This window comes from Perissodus microlepis, chromosome 7, assembly GCF_051167445.1.
Source record: "Perissodus microlepis isolate ML-2025 ecotype Zambia chromosome 7, ASM5116744v1, whole genome shotgun sequence".
Lineage (NCBI taxonomy): Eukaryota > Metazoa > Chordata > Actinopteri > Cichliformes > Cichlidae > Perissodus > Perissodus microlepis.
Genome location: NC_140467.1, coordinates 28934363 through 28945607, shown reverse-complemented (window position 1 = coordinate 28945607; position 11245 = coordinate 28934363). Strand labels below are relative to the sequence as shown.

Genomic DNA, 11245 nt, shown 5'->3' with positions numbered 1-11245 from the left:
CACTTGGTAAAGTAAATCCACTTGGCATCTTTCTTGGCCTTCAGACAACAATTCTGATGGCTAAAGATCCAAACGAGACAGGCAAAAAAAAAAAAGTTTTTATTTATTTAAATATTTATTCATTTTTTGTGTGACATTGTACACTTTTTGTATTTTATTTTATTAATTTCTTTTTAACAATCTTAATTCTTCTTGTATTACCGTGGTTATGTCTCGGGGTCGCGCCACAGAACTGCTGACCTTGATGTCCAAATAATACACATAATTTTAATTTCTTCATAAGTAAAAAACAAACAAATAAAGGGATGTGGGAGGGGAAAATGGAAGAAAAATATTAACTGGGCTGTCAAGTAAAAATGTCGTGCCATGAACGCCTCTCCGTCACGCTCTGAACTCTCCGAGGTTTCCTCAAAGCAACACGAGCTTTGACAGCTCGACGTGCCAACATGGCGGCTGGCAGCTAACGCAGACGCCTCCTCCTCCGTCTTTATCGTTATCTTTGTCAGCAGTGAAGAGATCAGCGGGCCCGGGGGAGGATTCACGGAGAGGGCCGGTGAGCGGATGTCTGTCCCGGTCTCTGTCTCGCTGCTGTCCGTTACGTGAAGCCGGCTTTTTTTCTGAACCGACAACAACAACAACAGGAGGAGCGGAGGGCGGGCTGGTTCAGCGGGGCTTCTTCACCTGTCGACCGGTATGTCTCTCAGGTAAGAAGGTGTACCTGTGATGGCTCGTTGCTGTGCTGGCTTTCCTCCCTCTCGGCCAAGTCAGGTGACCCGTTGGCATTAAAATGGCTCTCAGAGACAAGAAAAGAAGAGCGGGCGGCTGACTGCTGTGACATTAGTCTGCTTAAATAGACTCGTCAGGCTTATTAAGGTTAAGGGTCAGAACGGTGCCACATCACCCTGATACAGGCTTATTTCTCAGAGGCTGTTTTTAAACCCGAGTTTCTCCTAAACAGAGACTCCACTGTCTCTGCTGTAGAGTCACAAGAGAAGGTCTTTTGTTTGTCATCCAAATCTAATCAGTGGTTTTCATTAACACCTGAACCTGATGGTGGCTCCACCCATGAGTGATTCATATTAGATAATCCCCTCCACTTATTCTGCTCCAAACTTTTTATTTCTGGACTGAACTGAATAGCTTTGCATGAGTCACACTTCAAAATAAACCTTCTTTATTATATAATGGTCTTATTTAGCTATTCTCTCTTTAATAGGGCTTTTAAATTATTGGCTGCCCCTCATAAACAGAAGTGGGTGGAGCTTCTGTGTGACTGAGATGGCATGTTAGGAATATCCCCTCTGCCAGAGGCTGGTATGATGGGTTCAGACCAGCCACATCTAACCAAACAGTTTTCAGTAGCTGAATAGAGCAAGGAAGCAGACATCGACATGAATGACCTGCTTCTGTTTCTCATCTTTACTGAGCAGGAGTATCCAGGCGGTCTGAGTAGTTTTTGTCACCTTAACATAATCGAGGAGTTTTTAATGATAATTAATAATGCAGTACATATCGAAAAACATGTCCTCAAGCTGCAGAGAGGCTTAAATAAAATATATTGATGTGCTGTCTGGATAGATGGGAGCAGGATTAGGGGGGTTAGCGTGGAGTGGGAAGGGAGGCTTATTAGCAGCATATCTGGAGACTGTAAAGAAGACATAGAAAAGGATGAATGCTGGGAAACCAGCAACAAAGGCCGAGTGCTGAAAAGCAGCACAGGTGGATAAATTTGGCTTGGCGCCGGCACATTTGGCAGGGCTGAGTATTTGATTATGGAGCTGCTGTCATCCGGTGTGCTTCTGGTCTGACTCCGGCACACCTGAAACCACACAAACACAAAAAGGAGACGCTCAGGGAGGGGCGCAGGTCAGCAGGAGGGAAAGGGAGGTGGAGGAGGGTGTGGCACATGAAGCAAAATCTGTAGACGGCCTCTGTCATCTGTTTAACTTCCACCTGCAGGTTTTGGTTTTGCTTTGTGTGTGTTTGGATGTTTTTGGCCATACAGAGTACTTTTTGCTGTTTACATAAAGACACCTCACAGTTCCCACTGAACTGAGTCAAACCCTGAGGACCGCTGGAGAAATTAGGCATGATCATGATCTAAAAATAGATCAAAAATTGAACTCTCGCTGCACATCCCTACCTCAGTGTTTTCCCTCTTCTTGTGCTTTTATCTGCTTCTCTGGCTTCCTCACACATTAATAAGTGAGCCGAGCAGCAGGCACCCAGCGGGTGTGTGCTGCAGCTGTCTGATGACCACGGTGGCGTCTGGGCGGAGACGCACATTCCTCAGCTACATACCAAACATGCTGGTTCCTGTGAAGTCTCAGGAAGTAGTCTGGGCCCTCAGACTCTTCCTCTCTGGTTTTGCAGGAATTGGTGAACTTTGCTCGTTGTGACCTTGAGTTGTTTTTTTTTTTTTTTCTCTCTGCAGGTAATCTAAGGAATCTCAGATAACCTGCTGATGATGTCATCACCGATGGCAGCAAAGCCATCCACTGCCTCTGCCTCCCAACTTCGGCCCTCCACAGCTCTGGACTCACTGTCCGTGTCTTCCCTCTTAAGCGGGGATCTGGACGATGAAGAAGATGGAGGAAGTCGAGGCGGTGAGGATGAAGGACTGGGAGACCTGGAGGTGAACCCTTATGATGGTTTGCCCTTTTCTTCACGATACTATGCCCTGCTGGAGGAGAGGCAGCGCTTTCCAGTGTGGCGACTCAGGCAGAGTCTGCTGGAGCACCTCGAGAGCCACAACATGGTCCTACTGAGCGCGCCCAGTGGGTCTGGGAAAAGCACGCAGGTAACCACAGGCAGGAAAACGTTTTTTGTTTTGTTTTTTTGTCGAAAATGTAACAAAGCCAGTCAGATCTGTGACTGCCTCCCAGTTGCTCCCATTTAGAGAATTTCCTAATCCATATTTTCATTCTTGGACTCTACTAGAGACGCTTTGCATGACTTGCATCAAAATAATCCCTCTTTATCTTACACTTTGCACAGCTACGTTTGGCATCAAAAACGAGGCTTGATTTTTGGTCTTTTCTTTGTAAATTCAAACTGTGGTTTGAGTTTTGCTGGTTTAGAAGCCTGTGTGCTTTATGGTGGTTTTACTGGTCTCACTCATTTAAGATCAGACTGAGCTGTATGTGTCCAGTCTGACACCCGGTCTTTTAACATGACTCGTGTGTGGAGCCAGCCTCAAGTGGACATCAGAGGAACTGCAGGCCTGGCGGTGGTTTCTGTGCCGGGTCTGTTTCTCAGGGACAATCTGGTTATCTATATACCTGCTCCATAGTTACATCCACCCACAGGCTAATGAATGACACCATTAAACCAATGTGATAGATTCACAGTGCTGTGCTGTAACCTGAACGCTCATTTCGTCCTGAAACACCCACAGATCTCATTTCCAGCACCTCCTCCTCCTTCTCCTCCTCTCTGTGAGTCTTTATGTGCTCGTTGCTTCGGTCTCTGTTGATCGGCTGTTTTCTGTGATACCATCACTTTGTCTTTCTTTTTGTGTTACAGCCTTTATCTGCGCTGTCTGTTTATTAACCTGATTCTGGGTCACATAGCTGTTATCACTTTGACCTTTGCCCCTCAGTGCGCTCGCTGTATGTCAGTAATTTCTTCTGTTTTTACTCAGTGTTGATGAGTCCTGATTTCCTCTTCAAGGTTTAATTTAGAAGAACAAAAACGTGTCATAAGGGTACATTTTTGTGTATTCTGGGTCTGAATATTTTGCTTATTTTGTATTTAATTCTTTATTCTTAGTTTGGGTCCCCATCAGCTTCCCCCTCCTCCTCTTAAGATCAAATGAAAGCTTTGATTAAATATGGATTTAAGCTCCATTTAAGGCCCAGCTTGTTCTCTTTGGTAATGCGTGGATGACACTTGTTGGCAGTTTATTTATTGCTGTTAATAAGGGATGGATGTAGCCATGGTGATGTCACCCACTGGTTTCTGCACCTTTTGAAGATGACTAAACGTAGGTCATGTGCAGGTTTTGGGACTTGTGCACTGGTTTCTTGTGGTGTCTGAGGTCATGCAGCATGGCGGTGGTTGTCTGGTCGCAGGCATGGCAGGCTCAGTGAGCAGACTTGACTAGCAGACGAGGGCAAATTCAAACAAGAGAACCAATCACAAGCAGCACTCAGAATTTGAATGCTTACAGCCAAATGACAGCAGTCCATCCAAAACCTCATGATGTTGCGCAAGTATAGTGTGAATTATAGGCTTTGAAGAACTTTATTAAGTCTAAAAACATTGTGTGACCTCTGTCCTCCCATGTGCTCACTGCAGGTTCCTCAGTGGTGCGTGGAGTATGCGCTCTCCTACGAGTTCTCTCGTGGCCTCGTGTGCTGCTCGCAGCCTCACTCGGTGGCGGCGGTGAGTCTGGCCCTGCGCGTGGCTGATGAGATGGACCTCAGCCTGGGTCTGGAGGTCGGCTACAGAGTGCCCAACGATGACGGCTGCACGCCTGACACCATGCTCAGGTTAGATCGTTTTGAAATCTTACGCTGTTTTCAAAGTAATTTCATTTCTGTAGTGGCAAATAAAAAGTATTCAGATTACTCTGAAATTTCTCCTTTACTCTGTCTCTTGTACCTTTAGATACAATATATTTTTAAGATAAATGCTTTTTATTGTGAATTATAATGTTATTTAAAAAATGAGGCACACAGTGCATAGAACAGAGCACCACTGCTTCTTGTTGTCAGTATCAAACAATTAGGTAATCGTAAGTAAAAGTAATTAATCTGCGGCAAACCTTAGACTGCTCTGAATCTTTGCTTCAATATTTACACTAGATATTGTCTTTCTTCTGCTTTCAAGATCAGCTGCCATCACTTCATAACACGTTTATACTCTAATCCAGCAGGTACAGGCAGTATATCTTATAAGCATTGGATGATGCCCCTCTGCAGGCTTCCAGAAGGTGATCAATCAGGGGGGTCTTAAAAAGATGGGAGCTGAAATGGCTCGTTTCAGTTAGATGAACCGAGTGGTTACATAAAGGCTCGATAAAAGATAAATAAGGATTGCTTTGAACGGAGCTACTGCAGCTCGTTCCCTGTTCTCATTTAACTCACAACAAGGACGCAAGTATTAAATTATTCCTTTTTGTTATTCTTTGAAAAGTCTCTGAAACAAACCTGCATGAAACATTTGATCCATGTTAAAGTCTAAACTTCTGCATCTCTGGATTTCTTTGGTTCTGGATGAAAATATTCCTCTGCCTTTCTTCTGCCCACAGCCTCACCATCAATTCTTATTCTCTGTACAACTTTAGTTTCCTCTGAGATTGATCCACGTGTCCTGTTTTGATGCCCTCTCCGCAGGTTTGTCAGCGACACGCTGCTGCTGGAGGAAATGATGTCAGATCCCCTGCTGCATCAGTACGGCGTCGTGGTCTTGGACGAGCTCCAGGAGCGCACAGTGCCCACAGACGTGCTGCTTGGCCTGCTGTGCGACGTCTGCCGCCAAAGGCCCGACAACTTCCGAGTGGTCCTCCTCACTCACCCCACTCTCGCCCCTCGGCTCGCCACCTTCCTGGGACCCTCTGTCCCTCACCTCTCCTTGGACAACCTCCCCTCAGAGCCTGCTAATGGAGACCAGGAGGAGGAGGAAGAGTGTGGAGCAGTGGAAAGGAAGGCTGTGAACGTGGAGGTGGAGACACTGTACAGGGAGCTTTCGGCGGGGAAGGAACCCACCGCCGTCGCCTGTCACATGGTGCTGGATCTGCACCGGAGAGGAGTGGAAGGAGACGTGATGGTGTTTCTGGCCAGTGCACAGGTACACGAGTAAACAGCCACGGAAAAGAAAGTAGATCCTCCGAGGTTTTTTGTGACAGAATATCTTTAAAAATTAATCTCCACATCAGCAGGCATGAAAATAATTTAAATACAACCTCTAATGAAGGAAAGCATGAATCATTTAACAAAAACTAAACCAAAGACTGATTTAATAATAATATACACTATATTAATGCCATAGGAAATTAGTCCTCTGCATTTAACCCATTCACTCAGTGAAGCAGTGGGCAGCCACCAATCCAGCACTTGGGGAGCAGTGTGCGGAGACGGTACCTTGCTCAGGGGTACTTCAGGGTTCGGTGGATTCGATCCCCTGACCTTCCAATCATGGAACCACCTACTGAGCTATCTCTGTTTGAAACAAAGTAAACTGGGCCTGTTGGTACAAAGACACCTGATCTTATTCCTTTAACACAGTGTTTAGTTTTTACACTTTAACACAAAGCAAATTACCCAAACCGATCTTCATTCTTTATTCTGAGCTGTAGAGTTTCACCACCTTTGTCCTGCAGAGCAGTGAAATAAGGTCAGCTCCACCTGAGAGGCGTCTGGGGCTTTGCAGGTGTCTGATGTCCCAGCTCAAATGAAACTACAAATATGCAGAAATCCCTCATGTGCTTTCTGTACATATTGACCTTCACTTTAGACTCTCGTTTAAACTCCCTTTGTGTCAACATCACCACACCTCCTGCTCCTTCACTCACTGTTGAGGTCTTGTCTCCCTCGAGGGTAGTTTAGTTAGGATTACCTGGAGTGGAACAGTGTCAAGTTCTTTTTAAATTGCCACTAAGTGACAATCAGCTCGTCCTCAGTTTGGAGAAGCAACGCTAGAAGAGAAGGATAGCTGCAGGTGACAGCAGGCCACCTAAAAACATTCACTCTGTTAAGTGTGCTCTTTATTTAGAATATTTTTACTTCTTTGTCTTCAGAGAGCTAAAACCATCAAACTTTGGCAGGAGCATCATTTAACCTCACAGAGCACAAGCTAGGTGAGGGTTTTTTGTGCTTGTTTGTTTGTGGAACCTGTTTTATTTTTAGAGAAATGCCTCAAAAGGAACCAACAGCACAAACAAGAGGAAATCGGCAATGGAGGCAAAACCGTTTATGTATCAGGTTGTAAATGTTTATTTCTGCTTTAATGTCAGGCACTTTAACACGGGAGAGTATGGGGACTCACTGCTGTAGCTCCAGTGGACATCAGGGGAACTGCAGCTGTTAGTGCTTTTTTTCAGCCTGGTGATGAAAACATGTCCCCTGAATCACACCCTCAGAGTGGATTTGATCGTGTCCTGTCTCCTCTCTGTTAAACAGGAAATAGAAGAGTGCGCCGCCCTGCTGGAGAAGGAGTGTGTAGCTTTGAGTCCTCAGCTCGGCGCTCTGCGACTCCTCCCCCTCCATGCCGGACTGGGTGGGCTTACCCAGCGGATATACGAGTCCGACCCTGATGCGTCCACTCTGAGGGAGGACGGCAGCTCTGAGGACAGCTCGGCACTGGGAGCTGGAGGTGTGGGCATAAAAAGGAAAGTCATCCTCACTGATGCACTTGCAGAGGCGTCCTTCTCACTGCCCGGAATTCGCTACGTCATTGACATGGGGCTCCAACTAAAAAATGTGAGTTTGTTTTTGTATGAACAGCAATATTTCATGTAAAAGTACTCTTTTTATTATCACTTAATAAGCTTTACGCATATTCAGGCCTGTTTTTGAGCTTGAATTTAATTAATGTTCTGTGGCAGGTTTATAATCCACAAATAAGAGCGAACTCTCAGGTTCTGAGGACGATCAGCAAACACCAGGCCGACATGCGCACTCAGAGGGTGAACAGCCACCTTCCAGGTAAGCCATCTGTTCAGGTTTCACTCCCACACAAATGCTTCCTGAGGGTTAACAGTTTGCTGAAGAGTTATGAAGCACTGACTGAGCTAATCACAGCTCAAAGACTGAAAGATAAAACTCCATTGGTATTTCCCATAGACTGTAAATAAAAGATGCCCATAGCTGCCATGATGTCACCTGCTGGTTTCTCAACTTTGGTGGTGAGAGTCTGAAGTGACCGTTGATCTATGAATTTTAAGTTTGCACATATTCGCACCCCCAGCCTGATTCTGCTGGAGGCTTCTTCGTGTTAAAAGGAAGTTTTTCCTTTCCACTGTCACTAAGTGCTTGATGATAGGGTGTATTGCAGTATCTACCATTTTAAGGCAGCAGAAGAGCTCATCTTTACAGTCGCTCCAGGCTGAACAGCTGCCGGGTAACTTTAAATGACCTGAAATTGATTTAGTGACAGCAGCTCACTGAGATTTAGTTTAGATGTAATTTTACCAACTGATTAAAGGCAAAGGGAGCGACAAATTCTAACTTTCCCCCCCCCCCCAAAATAAGCTCAGTGCAGGATTTAGGGACAAACAGTAACTTCCAAAACCTTTCAGTAGATGATAGCATAAATGTATCAGTGATTGGTTCTACAGAAGTAAAAGAAGACCATTAAACATGAGCAGAATACAGCGGGGATTAAATGGTTTTAACTTTAGGTGACTGTGAGGTGTAAAACAGGGTCGTCCATGTAGTTATAGTGCAGTTCCTCTCGGCAGACTACATGCTGCCATCTTATGGTAAAGTTTGGTATTACATGGACAGGGAGAGGCCTAGCTCTGTATCTTTCTTCACACTCTGCTGGCTGCTTTGGATAATTCTGGGAGGATTTGAACTATTTTTAAACAGGAGTTTACAGAAAATACCTTTAACACCTGCAGTGTTTCACCATGGCTGTTAACTGTGTGACTTCTCTCACTTTTTAGGCCTGTGCCTCCGTCTGTACTCCCAGTCCCTGTATGAAGAGGGGATGGCGGAGGCTCACTGTCCAGGTGTGATGGAGGAGAACCTCAGCCACCTGGTGCTGCTGCTGAAGAGGCTGGATATTGCTGACATGGGGCAGTGCAAGTTCCTGGACAGACCAGGTGACTTTTTGCAAACCTCCTCTGTGCCACAGAGCACACAGTGAAGGAGGTACACGTTTGTACCCATGTTAAGGAGACAGTCCAAACTGGTAGTAGTTTGGATTTACCCTCATACCCTCCTCTCTCTGCCCCTCCCCCCAGCCCCTGAGGCCCTGATGCAGGCCCTGGAGGACCTGGACTATCTGGCAGCGCTGGACGACGACGGAAACCTGTCGGAGGTCGGCATCATAATGTCAGAGCTGCCCTTGGAGCCGTCGCTGGCGAAAGCCCTGATCGCCGCCTGCGAGTACGACTGTGTCGACGAGCTGCTCACAATAGCCGCGATGCTCACGGGTAAGCAAGCATTACAGGAAGTGAAGCCCGATGAGAGACATTCGTTCTACATTGACTCTTTTAATAAAGAACATTTGATCTGATCTTTGTGTTTTCTTGTTGCAGCTCCTTCCTGCTTCGTCACTGCAGAGCCCAGCAGAGAGGAGGCTGCCGTCACACACTGGAGGCCTCTGATGCACACAGAGGGAGATCACATGACTCTCATCAATATATATAATGCCTTCTTGGAGCGTACGTACACTTAACCTTCATCACAGATGTACTGTGCTCAGCAGTGATGGTGCAATATTTTTCAGAAGCTTTAGGCAACTTTTTTCCATTAAACAGAGAAATTTAACAGAACAGCCCGTGGACCCGTTTCCATGCTGTATTTGACATTAATAAAGTTGAAGCCTAAAGGAAAAAAACCCAAAACATTTTCACTGTTTTCTGGGTACAAGTCCTGAAATTCAATAACTGCTTCTGCTGGTTCCTCTCTGATTGCTGGCCGGCCTGTGTGCGATCACTGCAGACAATCAGGATGAGGCCTGGTGCACGACGAACTTCCTCTGTCACGCCGCCCTGCGATTGGCTGTGGTGATCAGGGTGCAGCTGCTGGAGGTGATGCAGCGGATAGAGCTTCCCGTTTCTCCTCCCACATTCGGATGCCAAGACAACTGCACGAACATCAAGCGGGCTCTCATCTCAGGCTTCTTCCTCAAAGTACACTCCTCATTTTAAAAATATTTTTACCCATATTTCTGCTCTTCAACTTGGTGAATTTGTGTAACACTGACTCTTCCTCCTCAGGTGGCTCACGATGTGGACGGCTCCGGTAACTACCTCCTGCTAACTCACCGCCACGTGGCTCACCTTCACCCCTTCTCCTCTTACCTGTGTCGACAGCCGCGGCCCGACCCCCCCAGCTGGGTCCTCTATCACGAGTTCACCATCTCCCGCGACAACTGCATTCGCATCGCCTCTGACGTCCACCCACAGATGTGAGTTAAAGCTGCAAATTGGCTGCAATGTAGTAAAAAAGTGGCTTCATGCAACTTTATTAAAGTGAAAAACATTTTTAATCCCAGTGTCTGAGCAGATTATAATCTAACTTAAAAATCAGACCCTCCACAACTCTCAGCTGCCTCGAGCAGCCTGTGAAGGATGAGGGCGTAAAAGAGTCGTGTTTTGAGACGCTGTTGTCACTTAGTGCTGATTATTATCACCTTTAAGCATCTCTGTTGACGCCTGTCGTGATTCCCCATAGGCTTGTGGAGCTGGCGCCACAGTACTTCCTTGGAAACCTGCCTTCGAGTGACGGGAAGGAGCTGCTGATGGAGCTGCGGCAGAGCCTAGAGCCGCCAGGGTTGTACGATCAGGAGGGGGCGGCGCAGGAGCACGGCCGGAGTCCTAGAGACGCTGAGGGGGGGCAGGAGCCTCACAATCAGTCCAGCACTGAGCTCTGCGTCATCCAATGAGAAGGGAGAAGGGGCGGAGCTTCTCAGGAGAGGATTCTGAAGACTTGGCGGTCTTCTTGATGTGACTTTACACGTGCAACACTAATGTACAGTCCTGTGTGTCTCCTCCTCTGTGTGGCGGCTATGAACATTCACACCTCCTCATTTCCTCCTCCTTTTTTTTTTTTTTTTTTTTTTTTTTTTTTTTTTGGTTGACTTTATTTAAAAATGAATCTCAAACATTTGCTTTTATTTAAAGAGAGATTTCTATGTTTCTATGAATTTAGAGTTTTAAATTAAAGACAAAAAAAGGAAGGAGCTATGAGGGTGAAATACCGGAAGCAATACTCCCTGTTAGTGTACGACCTTTGACCTCTATGCAGACGCCCATGAAGAGGTGCTTCTCAGGGCTCACTGTGATCTGTTGTGATGCTGATGCTTTCCAGCTGTTTTGATACAGTTTTCTTGCTCAGTCTTTTCCCTTTTTAATAGAATTTATGTCGGTGCAAAAACTGCTTTGAATAAAGTGAAGTTTTTCATGTTTTCAGGATTTCAGCTGAGTGATTTTGAACTTTGTAGCTACCTGAGTTTTAACTTTTAAAGTCGCTTTACTGTAAGATTTAAAACTGTCAGTTATTAAAGAGAATTTCCTCCTCCAAAGAGTCTGTTGGTCTGTCAGTGAGATTACACATAAATGATGAGGTTA

At 45.9% G+C, this 11245-nt stretch overlaps 1 protein-coding gene across 2 annotated transcripts; it reads left to right on the top strand.

Moving 5' to 3' along the window:
* The first annotated feature begins 405 nt into the window (after positions 1-405).
* On the top strand, positions 406-11199 carry dqx1 (DEAQ box RNA-dependent ATPase 1). Of its 2 annotated transcripts, none has more exons than XM_084934521.1 (12): positions 406-691; positions 2435-2800; positions 4300-4493; positions 5340-5793; positions 7125-7424; positions 7550-7649; positions 8612-8770; positions 8912-9103; positions 9209-9334; positions 9615-9805; positions 9893-10083; positions 10350-11199. In XM_084934521.1, exons 2-12 carry the CDS (start codon positions 2465-2467, stop codon positions 10558-10560), a joined length of 2454 nt encoding a protein of 817 aa, XP_084790647.1. In that variant the 5' UTR covers positions 406-691; positions 2435-2464; the 3' UTR covers positions 10561-11199. The 2 variants fall into 2 exon arrangements, with proteins under 2 accessions (XP_084790647.1, XP_084790646.1); XM_084934520.1 differs by having other exon boundaries at positions 406-704.
* Positions 11200-11245: the final 46 nt, after the last annotated feature.